Source organism: Nymphalis io, chromosome 23, assembly GCF_905147045.1.
Source record: "Nymphalis io chromosome 23, ilAglIoxx1.1, whole genome shotgun sequence".
NCBI lineage: Eukaryota > Metazoa > Arthropoda > Insecta > Lepidoptera > Nymphalidae > Nymphalis > Nymphalis io.
Window position 1 is genome coordinate 7319667 of NC_065910.1, and position 22555 is coordinate 7342221.

General features: G+C 32.9%; 1 protein-coding gene across 1 annotated transcript in view; it reads right to left on the reverse strand.

Moving 5' to 3' along the window:
* Positions 1 to 21309, reverse strand: part of LOC126777563 (protein Wnt-4-like) — an 82589-nt gene extending 61280 nt beyond the window's left edge. Inside the window, exon 1 of the mRNA XM_050500624.1 lies at positions 20890 to 21309. Coding sequence (XP_050356581.1) covers positions 20890 to 20957 — 68 coding nt within the window. The 5' untranslated portion in view covers positions 20958 to 21309. The remainder of the gene's footprint in view (positions 1 to 20889) is intronic.
* Positions 21310 to 22555: the final 1246 nt, after the last annotated feature.

Here is a 22555-nt window from a genome sequence, read left to right on the forward strand (position 1 = left end):
GAGCGGTAATTAGTTGGCCCATTTGTCTGTCCGTTGCTATGAAGACTCGTAAACCGGTTCAAAGCTGTTATAAAAATAAATTAATACGTATTAAATAAATCATTAAAGAAAGATTTATCACATACATAACCTGACATCTTATTATCCTCAAACCTAAATAATCAAAACAAATAAATAACTAAAAAATATTATTAACAAAAAGGATATTCGATGAGAAACTGTTGACAACACCTGCCGTGGTTTAAAATTAATTACGGTCGTGCCATATTGTGCTACCAGAGTCAGAGGTGGTCTACCTTTTACGCATTTTTGGTAACAAAATAAAAAAAAAACACTCTAATGCCCTCATGAGACGTCCTTAAAATATTTTATCGTGTGAAATATGTAAGTAATTAAAAGTCGGAATTTATCTACGGCGGGCGCCCATTACACGTGATACCTTCGTAATGGAATCGTTTTAACAATTTTGTATTCCGTTGAAATCTCTCTAAAATGCTTATCGTTTTAATTGATACTTTTTTTAAATGGCTCACATATTTTATTAAATATAATATTCTTTAGATTTATTTTACTACAATGTTATATAATATACATTGTAATATATATAAGCATTTGTTTATCTGATTAGTGGATTGTTCAGTCGTCTTTATTTGAATAATATTTCTTATATCTTTTTATGTTTTAATAATAATTTACAATACCAAACAAAGCATGAACTTATAAATAATATTGGATATGTATATAAAGTGTGTATATAATTGTCATAGACTCATAGCGTGAACAGTAACAGCCTGTTAATGTCCCACTGCTGGGCTAAGGCCTCCTCTCCCTTTTGAGGAGATGGTTTGGAGCTTATTCCACCACGCTGCTCCAATGCGTGTTGGTGGAATACATAGCGTGAACATGATTTAGAAAATTAAAAAAGATATGTACAATGAAAAAAAAAAGTAACACAAAAACAGGAATTATAATATTGTATATATAAGATACCTACATAAAATAAAAAGCCGAGATGGCCCAGTGGTAAGAACGCGTGAATCTTAACCGATGATCGTGGGTTCAAACCCGGGCAAGCACCACTAAAATTTCATGTGCTTAATTTGTGATTATAATTCATCTCGTGCTTTACGGTGAAGGAAAACATCGTGAGGAAACCTGCATGTGTCTAATTTCACTGAAATTCTGTCACATGTGAATTCTACCAACCCGCATTGGAGCAGCGTGGTGGAATAAGCTCCAAACCTTCTCCTCAAAAAGATGAGAGGAGGCCTTTAGCCCAGCAGTGGGACATTCACAGGCTGTTACGGATACGGAAAGATACCTACGTACTTTGTTTTGTTAGTAAAGTTTTTTTTAAGTGTATGCTACTGATATTTTCCTCGTTTTGTATCGTATGGGATAATTTTTCTTTATGATAGTTTTTACTTCAATCAAATCAATCAATCAACAGCCAATCGTTGTCCACTGCTGAACATAGGCCTCTCCCAGGGTGCCCGCCACCTTATTAAGGTCGTCGGTCCACCTGGCTGGAGTTTTTACTTGGTATTCGTTAAATTAACATTTTTCAATAAACTCTAAGCACTATGTTTTTTTTTTATGAAATACGAAGGTGGACGAGCATATTGATGGAGTAGTACAGAACATTCTTCCCGACTGTACTGGCCGTCGTCGCGTTTGGACTCTACTACCACTTACCATCAGGTGGAGTAGAGTCATTTTTCACCCCAGCGCATATAAAAAAAAATATGTCACCACTGCCCATAGACATTGGTGATGAAAAAATATTAACCATAACATCGCCATCGCCACCAACCTTGGGAACGAAGATGTTATGTCCCATGTGCCTGTCGTTACACTGGCTCACTCATTCTTCAAACTGGAACGCAACAATATAAGTATTGCTGTTTAGCGGTGGTAGAAGTAAGGATGATACAAATAAATTTGTTTTAAAAATATATTGGCTTATATTATCTTTAGTAATATGATCACTGATGTCATTATATTTCATTCACACGGTATTCTAAGAAGTTGCAACGTTAGTTATAGATATGGATTATGCAAATCTATTTGGGTAAACGCATGTTATTATTTTTTTTTTTAATAGAATAGGAAGGCGGACGAGCATATGGGCCACCTGATATATGGTCATCAACGCCCATAGACATTGACAGTGTATGAAATGTTAACCATCGCTTACATCACCAATGCGCCACCAACCTTTTGAACTAAGATGTTATGTCACTTTTGCCTGTAATTACCCTGGCTCACTCACCCTTCAAAAAACACAACAATACCAAGTACTGCTGTTTTGCGGTAGAATATCTGATGAGTGGGTGGTACCTACCCAGACGAGCTTGCACAAAGCCCTACCACCAGTAAGTCTTAGTTGTAAATAAGTCGACCGTCTTTATTAGTTAAATACATAATAAATATATAACCGCATTCATTAAGGATGTAGTCGAAAACACCGCAGCAATTTTAATTAACTTAAATACCTAGCCAAACGTTTAAGCATTTCGAAACACATCTTAATAATCCGAAGGCCAAATACACACAGACATACTTGACAATTTTAACAACACTCTCCCTTTGGGGGTTAAAAATTTCAAATATGAAAGAGTTCAAATTGTAGATGTTTTTATCGACTTGGCGGTGGGCATTGTGCTTAAGGCCCATAAGGCACTATAGACCTGTCGCCATACTATAAAGCGGGCTTCTCACTACGGGATATAATATAACATATTCTTAATATTATTTTCCATCCATTAAAATTTATTTTCCCTTAACGTAGATAATGGTATTCGAATCTGAAAACACGTCTCATATGTTTTTAATTTGTATTATTATTATATTATAGCGATATTTTCATCTTTTTGGTTTCACGTTCCCCGCACCTCCTTTCGTGCGTCCGCATCGCCCTCTGATATAATCTGTCAGTGTCAAACGAAACATGCAAATAGACAAATATGCTAAAATTCGCTAAGAATCGCTGACACTAATAGTACAATTTATATTAGTTTCGGAGTCAGAGGTCCACCACCAGTGTTGCTAATGTAAATAAAAACCCTAGATTTAGGTAATACTGCAAACAAATTGTGTACATGATTATTTTGGGTGTAAATAAAAATTGATTATTTATTTATTTATTCATATATTATATACCTAAAACTTCCTTATTCATCAGTCTATCTATTGTTAAAAGAGACAAAAGCTGCGAGTACCTCAATTTATAATATAGTTTTCGTTAAATTTTGGTGTTTGAGAGGGGTCGTTATAAAAAAGTAGCCTATGTTATTCCACGGGGTTCGAGCGTCGGATTAGTGTTCTATCTATGAAAGCATGACAGACATAGTATTAGTATAGATGTATTGATATTCCCTAAGGGAACTAGCTTAATTTTTCAGCCAAATAAATACAATATCAGTTGATCGAGTTTATGCCAGTGTTCCATTGCAACCCGACCTCAAAAATCGTCGGTATGTAATGGTTCTAAATATTTTAGCCGGACCTGCGTCGGCATTCCATTCCTTTTTACGTGTTGACGATGAGGACAATGTTTAAATTTTCATTATGAAGCTCAATTAAAAATTCTATTCGTTCAGGAACCACCATCTCATACTAATTGATCAGCTAATAGGAGCCCGTATGCGTTTCACTTACCTCGGTTGGATTTAATGTTCGATTTTTAAATTCTAAAAAAAAATATTCGGATCGAAAATGATTTCCATGAGAGAAACTTATGACAGAAGTTCATGTGCTATATTGACGTAATTTCAAATAATGACAAGTCTAAGACATTATTTAAATAGTTAATGTTTATGATGACGTTATCATTGATATTCTCAAGAGAGTCTAGCCAACTGCGCGGGACATACTATAGTACACAAATATGTGCGCAAACACAAGTGCACTCTCTTATCCCTCACTCACTATAATCCGATGGGACGCCAACCCGACACGATTGAAGAGTGTTCGTAGGACCAACGGCTTTACGAGCCTTTGAGACACAACAATATAAACACTAACTACCAAGCTTCAATTTGCAACTGAAGAAATTTCTAAACGGAATAACCCAATATTTTTTATCGACCCGTTCGAACCTACGACCTCGCGCTCTATATATAACTACTGAACCGAGTCAGTTGATTTCATGAAAAACCAATGGAATAGACAGGTGAAATGACCATAGACTTAGAATGTAAAATATATGCTCTTGTCGGAAGTGCCCACAAACAAAATGACCGACTGTAAGAACTTAAATTACTGCATTTGTAATTGACTAAAGGTGTGGACTGTATAATAGATAAATTCAGTGCATAATATTAATATCAAAAGTCAATTACCTAATTAATTAAATGTCAAATAAGATATGAATACAGCTAAAATTATACTGTCAAGTTAGAGAGTATGTCTGAATGTTGGGTCTGTATATATACTTTATATCATTGAAATTTACTATTAGTTTTAAATGTATCTAATTTTAATAAACTGAACCTATGTCTTATCAAAGCGGGAAAGAGATAGATAATATCGTCGAATCAACGTAATAAAAAGACACGCTGAATGTATCTATGGTTTGGTAGAAGTTATGGCCGGTGAATACAAAGGCTCGTTTGAACGAAATAGATTCGTTTTTGCAGCTTTATGAGTGCTGTTTTTTTAGCTCAAAGGTGGCAGTCTTTAATAAACGTCGGCCTTTTGTAATTCAAATCATGCCCTTTTGTATTAACTGTAAATGTTTTTATTTAAAAATGGTTGGCGGTGGAAATGATCCACCTGATGGTAAGTGGTCACCGCCGTCATAGACATTGGCACTGTAGGATATTAATCATTCCTTAGGCCAAAGCGCCACTAACTTTGGAAACTAAAATGTAATAACCCTTGTGTCTGTAGTTACACTGACTCACTTACCTCAAAAACTGGAACACAACAATAATAAGTATTGATAATTTGTGTGACTATATGATAATAATAATATTCTAGGACATTATTCTCACACGGTCATCTGATCCCAAACTAAGGAGAGCTTGTACTATGGAAACAAGACAAATCATATACTACATTTCTTTTGTAAATCCATACTACATATTTACGCCCAGACTCAGGACAAACAGACATGTTCATGCACACAAATGTCTGTCCTGGGTGGGATCGAACCACAACCTTCGGCGTGAAAGGCACTTATCTATCAACCACGCCAACCGGCTCGTCAGTGATGAGTGTACATTACTCAGTAATTTACAATTTTAGATGAAATGCAACAATATAGAAAATAATAATACCATGCCTTGCATACCAGATGCGCTTCTCTGTAAATTAAATGGATCAATATGAGGTATAATTTAACATAATAAAATTCCTTTTAATTATGAAAGTTTATTACGTACTTATCGGAATTATTTGCGTAATTAATGTTTAAGACGATAGCTGAATGTATAATAATTTTATTGTTACCGAATTTTCATCATATGCTCTTTTCAATTACATATTATGTAAAAATAATTAAAAAGATCGTTAAATTAATTTAATTTTAAGGAATAAATGGTTGTTATATTTTGTTATTTATTTACTAAGACGTTATAAAATACCGTAACAGCCTGTAAATGTCCCACTGCTGGGCTAAAGGCCTCCTCTCCCTTTTTTTGAGGAGAAGGTTTGGAGCTTATTCCACCACGCTGCTCTAGTGCGGGTTCGTGGAATACACATGTGGCAGAATTTCAGTGAAATTAGACACATGCAGGTTTCCTCATGATGTTTTCCTTCACCGTCAAGCACGAGATGAATTATAAACACAAATTAAGCACATGAAAATTAAGTGGTGCTTGCCCGGGTTAGAACTCACGATCATCGGTTAAGATTTACGCGTTCTTACCACTAAGCTATCTCGGCTCATATAATATTGTAGGATGTATATATTTTGTACTATACACAAAACCCGTGAAGTGTTGACAACCGACTTATGTTGATATACTATTTTGACGCGTATATTCTTGAAATGTTATAATTATTAAAGTCAAAGTCGCATATCACTTTCTGACATTTCACGATCGTTTTCTGCGGTGAGTTTCGAGTTTGTTCTTACAGAATGGCACTCCTGTGAATCGCCGCCGTGGCCAAATTCAACGCTTGCATATTTAACTGGTGGTAGAGCTTTGTGCAAGCTCGTCTGGTAGGTACCACCCACTCATCAGATATTCTACCGCAAAACAGCGGTACTTGGTATTGTTGTGTTTGAAGGGTGAGTTAGCCAGTGTAATTCCAGGCACAAGGGACATATTATGACATATTACACATATTGTGACATATTATATTGGTGGCGCATTGGTGATGTAAGCGATGGTTAACATTTCTTACAATGCCAACGTCTATGGGCGTTGGTGACCACTTACCATCAGGTGGCCCATATGCTCGTCCGCCTTCCTATTCTATTAAAAAAATAATAATAACATGCGTTTACCCAAATAGATTTGCATAATCCATATCTATAACTAACGTTCCAACTTCTTAGAATACCGTGTGAATGAAATATAATGACATCAGTGATCATATTACTAAAGATAATATAAGCCAATATATTTTTAAAACAAATTTATTTGTAACATCCTTACTTCTACCACCGCTAAACAGCAATACTTATATTGTTGCGTTCCAGTTTGAAGAATGAGTGAGCCAGTGTAACGACAGGCACATGGGACATAACATCTTCGTTCCCAAGGTTGGTGGCGATGGCGATGTTATGGTTAATATTTTTTCATCACCAATGTCTATGGGCAGTGGTGACATATTTTTTTTATATGCGCTGGGGTGGAAAATGACTCTACTCCACCTGATGGTAAGTGGTAGTAGAGTCCAAACGCGACGACGGCCAGTACAGTCGGGAAGAATGTTCTGTACTAGCCGTCCCCGCCTTGCCGGCCCGCAAGATGCCTCTTCACGCCTCATATGAAGGAACCCGGGTTGTAAGAGTTGTAAGGTTGTAACATAACAAGGCGGGCCATTTGCCCGTCCGCCGAACTATTACATAAAAAAAACTTGTAATTATTATTTTTAAAAACGCTCGCTCATAGACATTGGCACTGTAAGAAATACCAAACACCTTATATCTCCAATACGCCAATTTTGGGAACTAAAATATCATGTCCCTTGTGCCTGAAGTTACACTGTCACTCACCCTTCAACCGGAACACAACAATACTATACAGCACTGGTTTATTAAAATAAAATAAGGCCAAAGTCGTATTTTTTTATCTGCAATTCTAAAAACAAAAAAAAAAAAATGAGAAAAATCGGTTGACGTGACACAAGTCAAACTTTAGATAAAAAGCCGTTAGACTTTAGACTCGATAATATTTACATTATTATAAAGAAGAAAGATTTGTTTGTAGTCGATAAACTCTAAAACTGCTGAACCGATTTAGATAATATTTTCAATATTAGAAAGTAAATTTATACAGAAACAACATAGGCTATATTTTATACTAGTAAAATCAAGATATTACAAGAAGCCACTAGCTGAAATTCTACAAGAAGCTGCAGGCACAGCTAGTTTCATTATAGAATATATTAGTTCGATTTTTAACTGATTTTGTTTTCTTTAGTTGTTCTATTTTTAACTTTTTTTTTTTTTAATCTAATTTGTATTGAATACAAAAAGTTTCATTTCAAAAATATATTAATTTTATTCTTTTTAATGAGTATTCTGTCTCATCTTATTTTTTAATTTGTTTTAATCGTTTCCAGCCAGTCTGTTCTAATACGTAGTTGCAACACCCCAGCTGTACCAACTGAACTGCACATCACCCCGAGCTATGAAATATACGCCCAATAAATAAACACGAAAGGGGTGAAATTAAATATTCATATGGTTAGTGATGTACTATACATATCGATAGTAATTAATTTATCATGTAAGTCGTGTAATAATGTATGAGTAAGTTTGACACATTGTTTCATCGATACGAATTGTTACCGTTTCTGTTTTTAAATATCAAAACTTTTATTATTGTATATTAACTAATGTACTAGCAAAGTAAAAATATAGAAACACAATAATAATTAATCTCTTAAATTTCCGTTTTTTATTAGCCATGAAGCCATTCAAGCTATTATACATTATAAAAAGACTTTCTTACTTATTTATCCATAAAAAACATTATTTTTCAAAAAAATTATAATAAATAAATTAAATTTCCTTCGATATATATATACAGACATCACTAGACCAGTCCAATATCGTAATAGACAGGGTAAAGAGTGAGGCGACTTGTATAACATCACCAAATTAGCCGAGCGTTGTGCACTAGCCCTTAGGCTGTTTGAGGGATGCCACTCAATTATTTATAAATATAAAATGTTTTATTATTTCATTCAATACTAGCTAATCGTACCGGCTTCACGCGGGTAGATAAGAACAATATTTTGGAAAGAGTTGCGTAAAATCCGTTTTTATTAGAGCTAGTTAGAGCGTCTATTTTTTTATTTTTTTTTTTTACTATTAATAGGCCAGCGTTTGACTGTTGACTTGCCTGATGTTAAGCATCGACACGATCTAAGATGTAGCACGCTTGCCTATAAGAAACCTGTTTACTCTGGATTTGAAGACACCAAAATTGTGCCTATCGGGAAATACGGACCCGGGAAAAGCATTCCAAAGTTTCTATATCAAGGAAGGAATAACTGTTACGAATTTCAAATCAATCGGCGGGATAATGTTAACTTTATCGATTGAAATCAAGCTATTTCATTATTTTAACCGTTAATTAAACAAAAGATTTAAATATTTTATATTGTATTAGTGAATATTGTTGATATAAAAACAAAATGATACTTATTTTCAACGTTACACCGTTAAAAATTGATTTTTATAACTTATATTCATAGAGTCTTGTAATTATTTATAATAAATAATTAAAGAATTTTATTAAATATACCTTATAATATTTTTGTGATGAAATGAGGTTTCACATCAAAAGTATAAATGTAATTTACGTCACAAATTAAAAAAAATCTATTTACAAATAAAACAACAATAATTCGAATTTAGAACGTGGCAGCCCTTAAACGAGCACCAATATGTAAATGTTTAGTGACGCCTTTATAAATGATTTTATCCGGCGTGTTTTGTGTGAAATATTACTTTGGAAAATTGAATTGGTCGCAATCTGAACGAGATGATGAACACATGCGCTTCTAAACTCCCCAATGTAATATGGTTATTATTTGAATAATGACGAAAGGGTAAGTAACGAAACTATATTTAAAAACGGAATTCTTTGCCAAAGAAGGCATTTGTCTATTGCTATTATAGCCTTTATTATATTGTATTTAACGTCTATATAGAATCCTTCACATAACAATTTATCAAAGTTTGCTCCAATATTGGCTTGTATTGGACCAACTTTGTTTTTTAATTTTTTCAGTAACACTGGCTGATGTTATTTTTTTAAATGTTACCCAATTATAACTACACAAGTTTTAAATTTCGAACACCATTAAACTAATACAAGAAGCTTCTTGTTCGATAATTGTTATGGTTTTAGTTTAAGTGTTATATTTTGGCGGTTAAGTTTTAAATAGATGATTAAATAAGTTATTTTTAAAGGCAGTATTTTGTACTGGTATACCAACTTATATTTATATAGAATAGTGAGATGCTGGCAGACTAATTAGATGTATCTTAAATTGTATATGTAGATTCAGTACAATTTTCATTCCACTTTAATCTAACTAAGAACGTTCTCGATAAATATAAATTTAAAAAAAAAACTGAATCAAAATCGGTTTAGGACTTACGATGGCACAGACAGACACATAGATACTCATGTTAAGCATCCAACAATTGTCCCACAGCTGATATAAAACCTTCTTTTTAGGATAAGAACGTATACCACCAAGCTTAAACATATTTAATATATAAGATCAAATCAATTTTAAATAATAATACAATTATAAAAAACAGACGTATAAACGAAAACAATGCATTTTTCGTTACACGTCATCGTTAACGCCTACTGCACCGCCTTCTTACCAAAATGAAATTTTAATCAACCGGTTTCAATAGCTTTGCGAATAATTAATAAGACAATTTTATGATCGCTTATTACCGGAGTAACTTATGAGACCTTGTTCTTTCACTGTATTTCTCTCGTTGTTCATTTAATTTTATTTATATATTTATTGAACCAACTACAGCACACACACACACTTAATAAATAAAATAACATCATTCAAATTATTTCTGTTTTGTTTGCAAAACATTTTATAATTATATATTCATTTTTTAAGTTTAAAAGCACAAGTAAGCTTAGTTACGTGAGGGCTTTGTGCAAGCCCGGGTAGACCCATTCATCAGATATCCTATCGCCAAATAGTTATATGTGACTCTCAGATAGCTTGGTGTCGTTTCCAAAACTAGAAGGAGATAGAAGAATGAAGAAAGATATACATACATATTTATATATATCATTGCAACTATTGAACGCTACCACCACGCTGCTCCAATGAGGGTTGGTGGAATACACATGTGGCAAAATTTCGATTAAATTAGACACATGCAGGTTTCCTCACGATGTTTTCCTTCACCGAAAAGCACAAGACGAATTATAAACAGAAATTAGCACATACAAATTCCGAGGTGCTTGCCCGGGTTTGAACCCACGTTCATCGGTTAAGATTCACGCGTTCTTACCACTAGGCCATCTTGACTTTTCTATCTTAACAAGTCAGATAATCTCAGTGAATTCATTATTTTCACAAACGCTAAGCCAGATCACAGTATGTTAGCATTCATTCATGTATCGTGTGATGAACGCATGCCTCTGTTAATGAAGCACACTTTATAACTACTATGTAATTCATCTATTACCACAGACCTTAACAGATTAGAAGTGGCATGTTATTTTTTCAAATTATTTTAGAATTTAAGAACAATTCTTTTTCTAATAACAAAAAAAAAAGTTAAATATGTAAACAATATATTAAAAAGAGTAGAGGATCGAGCCATAAAAGAGTTATTGGGTTTGCTATCGAAAAAAATTCAGTAGCGATGCGGAGTCTGGAAAATCGCGTCTTATTGGATTATGAGAGTGCACGTATGTGTGCATGTGTGTAACACACGCACACACTTTTTTATATGTCTTACGCAGTTCGCTAATCTCTCTTGAGAATGGCCGCTGTAACCGAAATCAGCAACACATCATCATATGTAAAATAAAGTTCGAAATTTAAACTATTTTTAATCGTTGGGATTTATTTAATAGTAATATATAACTGTAGCCTATTATAAACACAAGATAAGACAATTAACAACTTCGACATTGAATTGTCGCGATATCATTGGACGAGATCTTGGATCACTACATATTATAAAACAAAGTCCCCCGCTGCGTCTGTCTGTCCGTCTGAACGCGATAAAATCAAAAACTACCGAAGAAATTCTCATGCTATTTTCAAGAAATGATTCACGAGGAAGGTTTAGATGTATATATCATTAAGGTTTTGTGTAAATTGGCTGAAATGTGAAGATTACTGTTAAAGACGTCGAAAAAATCATGCCAACTGGAAGTTTTACTCGTGTTTATATATCGTGTATATAAGCGTTTTGTGTATTATGTTATCTATGATTTTTACACGAATTCGCGAAAAAATGGCTTCTTGAATGTCAGCAAAGTTATTAGTAAAACAAGTAGTTCAGTGGAATAGTGTTGTATTATAAATAATGATATACTAATCAAGAACCGATTGTTGTTCATATTACAGCAGAGCTATTAGCAAACCGCATGCAATACGTAAATCTAAGGTTTGTTTATATTTACCCCTTCGATTATAATGAGCTTTACAAACGTTATTCCTAAACGCACACGCCTCTTCAGTTTTACTTGAAAGTCTATGTTCCATAAATGAACACAAAGTCCATAGACACAGTTTATAGTCAATGGATTAAGGTTAATATTGACATCACTGTGATCTTAATATTAATCTTGATATAAATTATTATCTATTATTTTTTTATAAGACCATTCTCGTTTTAGTTATCGTATGAAAAAATCCCAATGCCGGAACGGACATATAAAAAGTTATAGGGTTTTTCTATCAAGAAATTTTATTATAAACAGCCGAAATTTGAGAGTTTACACTCTTAAACTCTAAAATTTAACTACTGTTAAATTAATAATTTTCGATTTAAATAATACCATTGATTTGTGAACTTAATTTTTATATTTAATACAGAAAAAAAACTTAGTATATAATTGGTATAATTTGATATTGTTATGTAATTTAATTTAATAAAATCAATTGATTTTATTTTTAATAATAATTTATTTAAATCAAATAATACATCATCTTTAACATTATAGCAACATAAACCTTAAGCATTTGATATAATGTTGAAAATTGATTGATTTCCAATATAACTATGTTCTGTCAGAAGTCTAAAACGAGCGTCAAACTATATAAAGAGAAATCTTTAGATAAACTGTTCAAAATATGATTTTGTAATGAAATATATAACTTTAAAGGAATAGATGAATATCACATTTTTTTTATAGAATAGGAAGGCGAACGAGCATGTGGGGCACCTGATGGTAAGTGGTCACCAACGCTCTTAGACATTGGCATTGTAAGAAATGTCAACCATCGCTTACATATCCAATGCGCCACCAACCTTGGGAACTAAGATTTTATGTCCCTTGTGCCTGTAATTACACTGGCTCACTCACCCTTCAAACCGGAACACAACAATATCAAGTATTGCTGTTTTGCGGTAGAATATCTGATGAGTGGGTGGTACCTACCCAGACGAGCTTGCACAAAGCCCTACCACCAGTAGAAGTGGTCACCAACGCCCTTAGACATTGGCATTGTAAGAAATGTTAACCATCCCTTACATCACCAATGCGCCACCAACTGTAATTGCACTGACTCACTCACCCTTCAAACCGGAACACAATAATACCAACTACTTCTGTTTTGCGGTAGAATATCTGATGAGTGGTTTGTACCTACCCAGACGAACTTGCACAAAGCTCTACCACCAGTGTCATGTGCATATATGTGGCTGTTAGATTATGGTTTGTGATACTAGTTTTCTCATATAGGATATTTTCATTAATACATAATGGTTACGTCTCACAGTATTTAAATTGTCAAATACTATTAAATATGATCTTACACAGAATCTAAAAACCGTTTGACATCAAATCTTTTCATAAAAACTATAAAAATTTATAAATATATTTAAAATAAAGCTGATAAGTGAATAATTATCTCTTATAAAAATAATTACCGTTAAAAAACGTGAAGCTAGCTATAAAAAAAATAATAAAACTGATGTCAACCTCTTCACGTTATTAGCGCTAATTAGGTTTATTTATAAAAATATATTTTATTTTTTATGTCATTGAAGACTTTAAACTATATTTCATTTACTTCAATACACTTTATCACAAAATGTTTATTCTAGGTTAATATAATATTAAATTTTAACTTATAACCGACTTACAAACACAAACACACATGTTTTTAAATTTTTTTACGTATATTTTTATTGAATCTTTATACACTAAGCGTCATAAATAGAACATTTTTTAAATTCGAATTCTAAAATAAATTAAAAAAATAATATTACGCGTGCAACCGTACACGTGATATAAATGAAACTTTATAAATACATATATATATTTTTTTCTCTTACTCTCTAAGTCGTATCTTTTGTCTCTCTCATGTAACTTAAAATTTTACTCACAATTGTCCACCTATCGATTATCGCTGCCTGAGAAATTTCACTATAAAAATGTGGCCGCCAGTTTTCAATTTATAATTAAAGACAAACAGTAATCATCGCCAATGCACTACTAACCTTGGGAGCTAAGATGTAATGTCCCTTGTGCCTGTAATTACACTGACTCACTCACCCTTCAGACCGAAACACAACAATACTAAGTACTGCTGTTTTGCGGTAGAATATCTGATGAGTGGGTGGTACCTACCCAGACGAGCTTGCACAATGCTCTACCAACAGTAAAACTGTAAACATTATATTCTTTGAAGTTATACTTGATGATCATTTATTACAATCATAGTCTACTTACACATGCACGCACTTTAATATTACAAGGAAATAAAGAACCATTGATATACATAGCAGATATATCATTCAGTCACAGCTGACGTTTCGCGCAACCCGACCGTACTAATTAGACAATATTTTAAGCAACCAACAACATAATTTCCCGTAATTAAGAAACAACAACTCACAGGATAGCCGAGAGAGATCAAAGGCGCACGCGCATGTGATGCACATTATTTGACACTTCATTTATTTTACACTATTTGGTGCCTGTGACGTAGTTAATCTATAACATGAATCAGTTTTTTAGGTAAATCTTTAGTATTAAAGTATACAGTAAGTATCAGCGAGAAAAAACGGGTATTTTTTTATCTGTAGGCAAAGTAAAATCAATCAAAATCTCCACCGCCCATAGACATTGGCTGTGAGAAAAATTATAGATTTATTTTATTTATTTTGAACACGCTTCAATCCGGGACCCTATAATACTCAGTATTGTTGTTTAGCAGTTGAATATATTATAAATGTATCTACTGAAAATTGTTGTTATGAATTTATATAATAATAACGTAAAGGATTATATAACTGTATATTTGTGTAGCGAAAACTATAAAACATTCTAAACAAAAATTTAACAGCAATTTAAATAAAACATGTGTATTTTAACTCAACATGGTCTTGTTTACAAAATGGCTAACAAAAGCAGTTGGAAGTTATTTTGTGTTCATGCTGGGGTATAAATAATTTTAGTGCGCGGAAATCGCTTACATCAAAGGTTAGTTGACAAACGTGAACTATGTTACACGTTAGATGCTAAACTTATTTAGCTATTATGACTTTTTATGTTTAACGTCATTATTATATCAATAAAGTCAGAAAGACAGAACTTCTCACGGCTAAAATAATAATAATACACTACAGTCCACCGCTTTACCAACTCAGCTATTGAGAGTAAAGTTTTAATTTAAAAAAAAAAATTATAAACTTACAGAGCATTATTTAAATACAAAATTTGAGTCAAATCATTACAGCCGTTTCTGAAATACAAAATATATATATACATAATAATAGTTCATTTAATATGTGCATATATAGAGTCGCTATGGCTCAGTGGTTAAGAACAAGTTAATCTAATAAGAGGCGGGTTCTTGGCAACCGTCACTGATTTTCATATTTTATGTTTCACCGCATGCTCCGCGGTAAAAGAACTCACCGTGAATTGATAAGTTAATATATACATCTGCTACACGTGTATCCACCATTAGAGAATAGACAGAATATCCCCCCCCCCCCCCCAAAGAGAAAAGGCCTTAGCATAACAGTAGCACCTTCGAAGGCTGTTCCTTTACTTTTATAAATTACATATATACTAATATTATAAATGCGAAACCTTTTTTACCTGTTACCTGTTACGCTTTCACGGCTAAATCGAGTTTGATGAAATTTAATATGAAGCGAGCTGGAACCACAAGAAAGGACACAGGCTAGCAGCTGCTAAACACGTGGGCGAAGCCGTGGGCAATATCTAGCATTGTATAAAAGTCAGTGGCGTGATACTAATATATACATTACGCTCTAAGGAAAGATTTTGTGGCTGTTTTTACAGTAAGTGGGCTCCGCGCCTCTCAGTCTTCCACTCAATGCATTCGACCCATTCGAAGACATTCGTTTTGAGAACCGACATTAAATTATGACGTTTCTTGGACTAGACAACCTTGTCGCACTAAAAAGTTTCTCAATTTCAAGCAATTCGTTTGTTTTTGATAGTCTCATATAATGTTTAAATAAACTATTAATTTATTATTAAATACTGCAGAACTCAAAAAATGTTATTAAGTATTTCCTAATATACTTAAAAGTTAGTACTTAAAACAATTTATATAATTGTTACGTCATAAAAATTTTTAATTACTGAAAATGTATATTATATCTTATACGGTGTTTTTATTTCAGATTTCATACAGATAAAAAGCTGGCGTTAAAGCAGTTTAACGAACATGACGTAAATGATTCCTAGAATTCTGATAATATTATTACAATGAACATTCGAATGTTACACAGAAAACATGTTCAAAACGTAAACAAGTTGAAATACAAACCAATACGATTCAGGCAAATTGACAACATTACTTATAATTATATAGAAAGAGGTAGATATAGAGGGGATAAGTTTTTTTTTTTATAGAATAGGAAGGTGGACGAGCATATGGGCCACCTGATGGTAAGTGGTCACCAAACGCCCTTAGACATTGGCATTCTAAGAAATGTCAACCATCGCTTATAGCCAATGCGCCACCAACCTTGGGAACTAAGATTTTATGTCCCTTGTGCCTGTAATTACACTGGCTCACTCACCCTTCAAACCGGAACACAACAATATCAAGTATTGCTGTTTTGCGGTAGAATATCTGATGAGTGGGTGGTACCTACCCAGACGAGCTTGCACAAAGCCCTACCACCAGTGCATTAATAATGACGTTACTTTTACTAAAAGTATATTAACAGCACAAATCTGTAGCACTGCGAAAACCTCTCATCTTAAATAGATAGATTTTTTTTATAACGCTATAATGGGGTGATACGCATAATTTGATTAAAATTCATCTAGAACATGTAGGTATTCTTACGATGTTTTTCATTGTCAATAATTTTTCAGAAACACAAATTAAGCACTTTAATACTCAGCGATTCTCACCAGAATTTAAACCCATGACCCTTTTGTAAGATCCAAATGTACTTCCACTAAGCCGTCTCGGTTACAGTTACCAGGATAACATAAGTTACTAAGTATCTTGATATAATAATACTCGTGGTTTAAATTCCACTGCAATGCATTTTTTTCTTCGCAATTTTGCACGGGAAGTAATGCTCAAGTATGTATCTATTGTTCAGTTGTTTCAATCATTTCATAACTTAAATGAATATTGTCTTTACAATAAAACTTCTTAAATGGACCTCCTTAAACAATCACTTAACAAGTTATTTATTTTAAAATTATTTGAATTTCGAATGTTTAAATTTTAAAAGTAAATTACAACTACGTGTGCGGTGAACAGGACGTGACCGTTTCTATAAGTTGAAAGTTAACTTTAGTGTTTGGACAAGATTTGTTTAAAACAATGCATACGCCTTGAGTAAACTTAGCCAGGCATGACATCCCTTTGAACCCGCTTTAAGTACGTAGCTGGTTGCTAACTCTGAACTACGAAGAATGTAGTTAATATAATCTCAACAATTTTTGTACCAGAGACAGTTTTGTGATTGCAATGGATTGATATACTCTATTGAATAACAATAACTTGTATTGATTCAGTTTGAAGTGTGAGTGAGCCAGTGTAATTGCAGGTACAAGGACATAACATTAAATCCTATGGTTGATGTCGCATTGTTATTGTAAGGAGAAGTTGTTACTTTTAGTAGTAGCATCGACAATAGATACTGGGTAAGCAGGCGAAGTTAACTTGCTTTTAAATGTTGTCACTTTTATTTCATGCAGTAGACGCTAAACACAGAGTTTAAGATCGTCGATCGCTTGCCTTATAAAATTAAAAAAAAAGATCAAACATTATATGTATCTGTAAAAGGACAAATTTGATAAAACAATAGTTAAATTAAACACAACTAGCTCAATGGTAAACGCGTCGCTCAGCGATGCGAGAGTCTCAAGTTCGATACTAAGCCCTTTGGGCTATTATCGTTCTCATTCCTCACAAACTCAAGACTTAACTAAACGGAAAAAATATTAATATTCATAATCCTTTGAATTGCTAATATTCTGAACTAAAGGTAAAAATCCCGTAACATTAAAATTCACTAGAAATAGAGTAGGAAGAATGTCCACTAACAAAGATGAACATCAAAGAGACCGCTTGCCTTTTTTTGTGATGTATAAAACCAATTAGTTTTTATGAACCATATAAATTTATTTGAAACAAACAATATGCTTATTAAAAATACTACGGAAATAATATTATACTAATAATATTATTAATAATATAAATAAAGTAGTACATGTTCCAGGGCCAAAGAACTTACGCTGCTCTAATGCAGGATACACATGTGTCAAAATTTCATCCAACCAGATCTGATAGCCAGGTTTACTTCGCAGCCGTGCTCGAGAAAATTAAAATTAAATGATGCATGCCCGGCTCGAACCCGTAAACTTCGGTTAAGATTCACGTTTCAACCACTGAGCCATCTCCACTCAATAATATCCGTATTTTTATTGAATCAAACAGTATTTTTTATCTGTGTAGTTCTTTAATTTCTAGACGCTTAATTGTAGTTACTTGGAGTTTATGGGCCTTCGTGTTTTGTTTCATAGTTAATCTCTCATACACTTTATATATTATCCTTATAATTTGTAACTAACAATATTAAACCTAATACGTCGATTTTAACCTACTTCATAGTTTCGTAAAGATTCGAAACTTTAGAACTATATATACTTCGAACTTATACTATACCCGCGGCTTTGTAAGCGTTAAAATAAGTTTGTGATGAAAATGCTTTAAAATCTGCTTTTTTAACGCACATAATCCCTATTTGACTATTTATACCATATATGTTTTTATATATGTGACCCAAGACCTTATTTATCCCAAAGACTGAGTCTAGTAGTGCAGAGAGGCAATAGTGCAGCGTCTTGAGTACAATGCCACCGGACAATCTTTTAGACGGCGTGTTTTTTCGATTAATTTGTATTGCGTATTTTGTGTTTTTTTTTTATTTATAATTTAAAAATGACTGCACATAGCCTAAAACATTTAAATGATTAGGAAGCTTCTTTACTTTACGAGCAAATGGGACACCTGATGGTAAGTGGTCACCCCGCCCATAGACATTGGCGATGTAAGATTTAAGATTTTACTGGTGGTAGAGCTTTGTGCAAGCTCGTCTGGGTAGGTACCACCCACTCATCAGATATTTTACCGCAAAACAGCAGTACTTGGTATTGTTGTGTTCCGGTTTGAAGGGTGAGTGAGCCAGTGTAATTACAGGCACAAGGGACATAACATCTTAGTTCCCAAGGTTGGTGGCGCATTGGTGATGTAAGCGATGGTTAACATTTCTTACATTGCCAATGTCTAAGGGCGTTTGGTGACCACTTACCATCAGGTGGCCCATATGCTCGTCCGCCTTCCTATACTATTAAAAAAAAAAAAAAAAAAAAAAAGAAATAATAAACATTCCTTACATTGTCAATGCGCCACCAACATTGGGAATTCAGATGTTATGTCCCATGTGCCTGTAGTTACCCTTCAAACCTGAACGCAACAATACCAAGTACTGCTGTTTTGCGGTAAAATATCTGATATATATATATCTGATATTAATTAATATATGTATACATATATAAGTATAGTTGTATGTATATACAATTGCATGTCTGCAGTTATTAATTATATCTTTATTTACTTGACTATTTATAAATAACTTCACCTTGGCTCATTTGTTATTTTTTCACGCGACCAATACTACTTTTACATTGACAAAACCGAGTTTTTTTTTCACTTTTAATCATCAGAATCAGAATAACAGTTTTTTTTTTTTTATAGAATAGGAAGGCGGACGAGCATATGGGCCACCTGATGGTAAGTGGTCACCAACGCTCTTAGACATGGGCATTGTAAGAAATGTCAACCATCGCTTACATATCCAATGCGCCACCAACCTTGGGAACTAAGATTTTATGTCCCTTGTGCCTGTAATTACACTGGCTCACTCACCCTTCAAACCGGAACACAACAATATCAAGTATTGCTGTTTTGCGGTAGAATATCTGATGAGTGGGTGGTACCTACCCAGACGAGCTTGCACAAAGCCCTACCACCAGTAATAAGTAATTATTGATTATCTACTCATATTTAATTACTATTATAAAAACAAATCTTTATTATTCGTTAATAGGTACGTAATAGATTTTCAGCTTTTACTAAAAATTTTGTTCAGGGAGAGATTAGTTAAAGAATTTCAAATCGATAAAACCTGAAAGAGATCTATATAAACCACGTTTATCTATACAAGTTTTTATTAATATTATTTGTTAGTGTACATTGTAGGAAAATATTTTTTATTTTAATCACAATAAACAGTTGTCGAAACGCCTACCGTTAATTTGATTATATTTAAAAAATGTAGAGTAGTTTTCTAATTTATTACACGACTTAAATGCATTTGTTGAATAATATTTCGATATCATTTTAATATACACACAATAAAAGTACAACATTTTCATTACGATAATTCAGTATGAGTCTCGAACTATGCACGGAACAATCACCTATACGATACCGTATGATTTACACTTTTGTCACGGGCTGGCATCGAAGACGGAACTAGCGCAGAATCCAGTTACCACTTGACAACTGTGGCAGTTCGTTGCTTTTTTTTAATTATGTTATTTTAAAAGAGCTTTATATGTACTTGTGCAATTATAATAAATCACGTTCGGTTCACAAACCACATGTCAAACACAACCACTAGCGAAATGTAAACATTATTATTTACATCGGAAGCACTATTTTTAGATAACCCAAAATGTTGCCAGCTATTTTCGTCTTGAAATCACTTGTAGTTTTACTTCAACGTTCAAGAAGCTTCATTGACTTTCCTAATCGTGGTTTTGAACGATACTTGTATGAATTCTTTATTCAAAAATATACTTTTTTATTTTATTTTATTATAAAGTGTTTTTTTAAGTAAATTGTAGAGAACAAATAAATACATAGAAAGTTCTATTGCAAATTCGTTTTTTTGGTACAAGAATAAAATTCAATAATCCAATATATAAATAAAAATCTTATGATTTATTTACTTACCACCAGTTGCCCAAAACGGTCTCTACCAGAAAATGTAGAGAAAACAAAACTTTCCAAAAAAGCTTCATTGTGCTCAAAATGTACAATAAAAGCACAAAAAAATCACCTCTCAAACGACTTTAAGAACTTAACACTTCACAACACCGCAAAATTTAAAAAACAACCAAAATATTATTGACATCTCGTAAATAATTAAAACATAAACACAGAACTGAACAGCAACATAATGCAATCACGATTTTTAGAAGAAAAAAAAAAACAAATAAAAAAATAAGTAAAAACTTTTTAAAAGAAACTTTTTCAAAAGTTTTCTATTGACAACAAAATAGTTGCGAATGATAAAAACGTGAATCGAATCGGCGGAATTTGTATACAATAAAAGCGTTCTTTTATAAAAATCGAAAAGATTAATAGTTGTGGCTCACGACGCGCCTGCGATCCGCGCGGTTGGAAATACAAAACCAGACTGGCTTGCTTTTAAGTCGTTTGTAAGTATTCCATGGGATTCGCTGTAAGGGGAAGGGTCGCTTTGGAGGGCGTGTAAATGCAATACTGCACTAGTTCATCCTTCAAAACCCTTACCAAGAATAAGCATCAGATAGCCTACTCAACTTGGACGTATTAAAATTCGATTTTTGAATCGTAAAAATTCTGTAAAACCGATGTAATTTAAATATATATACAGATAATCAATTGTGAGCTTACGACTTAAAAGGAGGTTATATGCAAAAATATTACATTCGAATTGATCGCTTGATCGAAATAAGATTAAGGGTGAGCGGTTGTCGAGTTTTGCATAATTTTATTTATTACGGAAATCAGTAAAATCCGATACATAAGTGGTCAAGTGATCTCATAAATAATAATTTAATCTCCGTAAACATATATTTAAACAGCCATCCAGTGTTAGCGCATAGATCTTATTTACAATGAGATAGAGACTAAAATCAAGTGAATGAAATATACTTTATTTTGCCCGTCGTACTCATTGTGGAGGTAACTGCAGATTTGCATTAAGTTTAAGATAAGGCTAACACTGACATATTTACTCGTTTAACCAGATCTATACCCAACATTTTAATACTTTTTATCAATAAAAGGCAATACAACATTAAATTATAGCTATGACTTAAAAAAAGCAACTATATATATGATTTGAGCAACATTCATATACAATAATGTTATGTTTTTTAAGAATATTTAGCATAAAAAGTGTTACCAAGAGATTATAAGATAAGACATTTCTTCCAGCCACCTTAAAGTAGTACGAATGTGTTGTTATATTAAAAAAAATTTAGCATAGATAAAAAATAATGTAAGATAAATGCTATCATTAAATAATAATAAAAAAATATATACTTTATACAAATATCGTTTTAAAAGAGTAGTTTCAATTGAGATTAACTACCGGTTTGCAAGATAGATTCTACCGAGAAGAACAAGCAAGAAACTCAATATTTTTCTGACAATTTAGCTACACAGATAATAATATTATTTTTTTATTTATACGGCATAGATATTAATGATTGCTACTTAATGATATTTTTTAAACATGTAGTTTTTTTAACATGAGATTTAAATTAAAACAGTTACTAAACTGTCTAACATTTATAATTTATTTTATGAAGGTGGATGCCCAAATGGTTACCTGATGACAAGTTCTCAC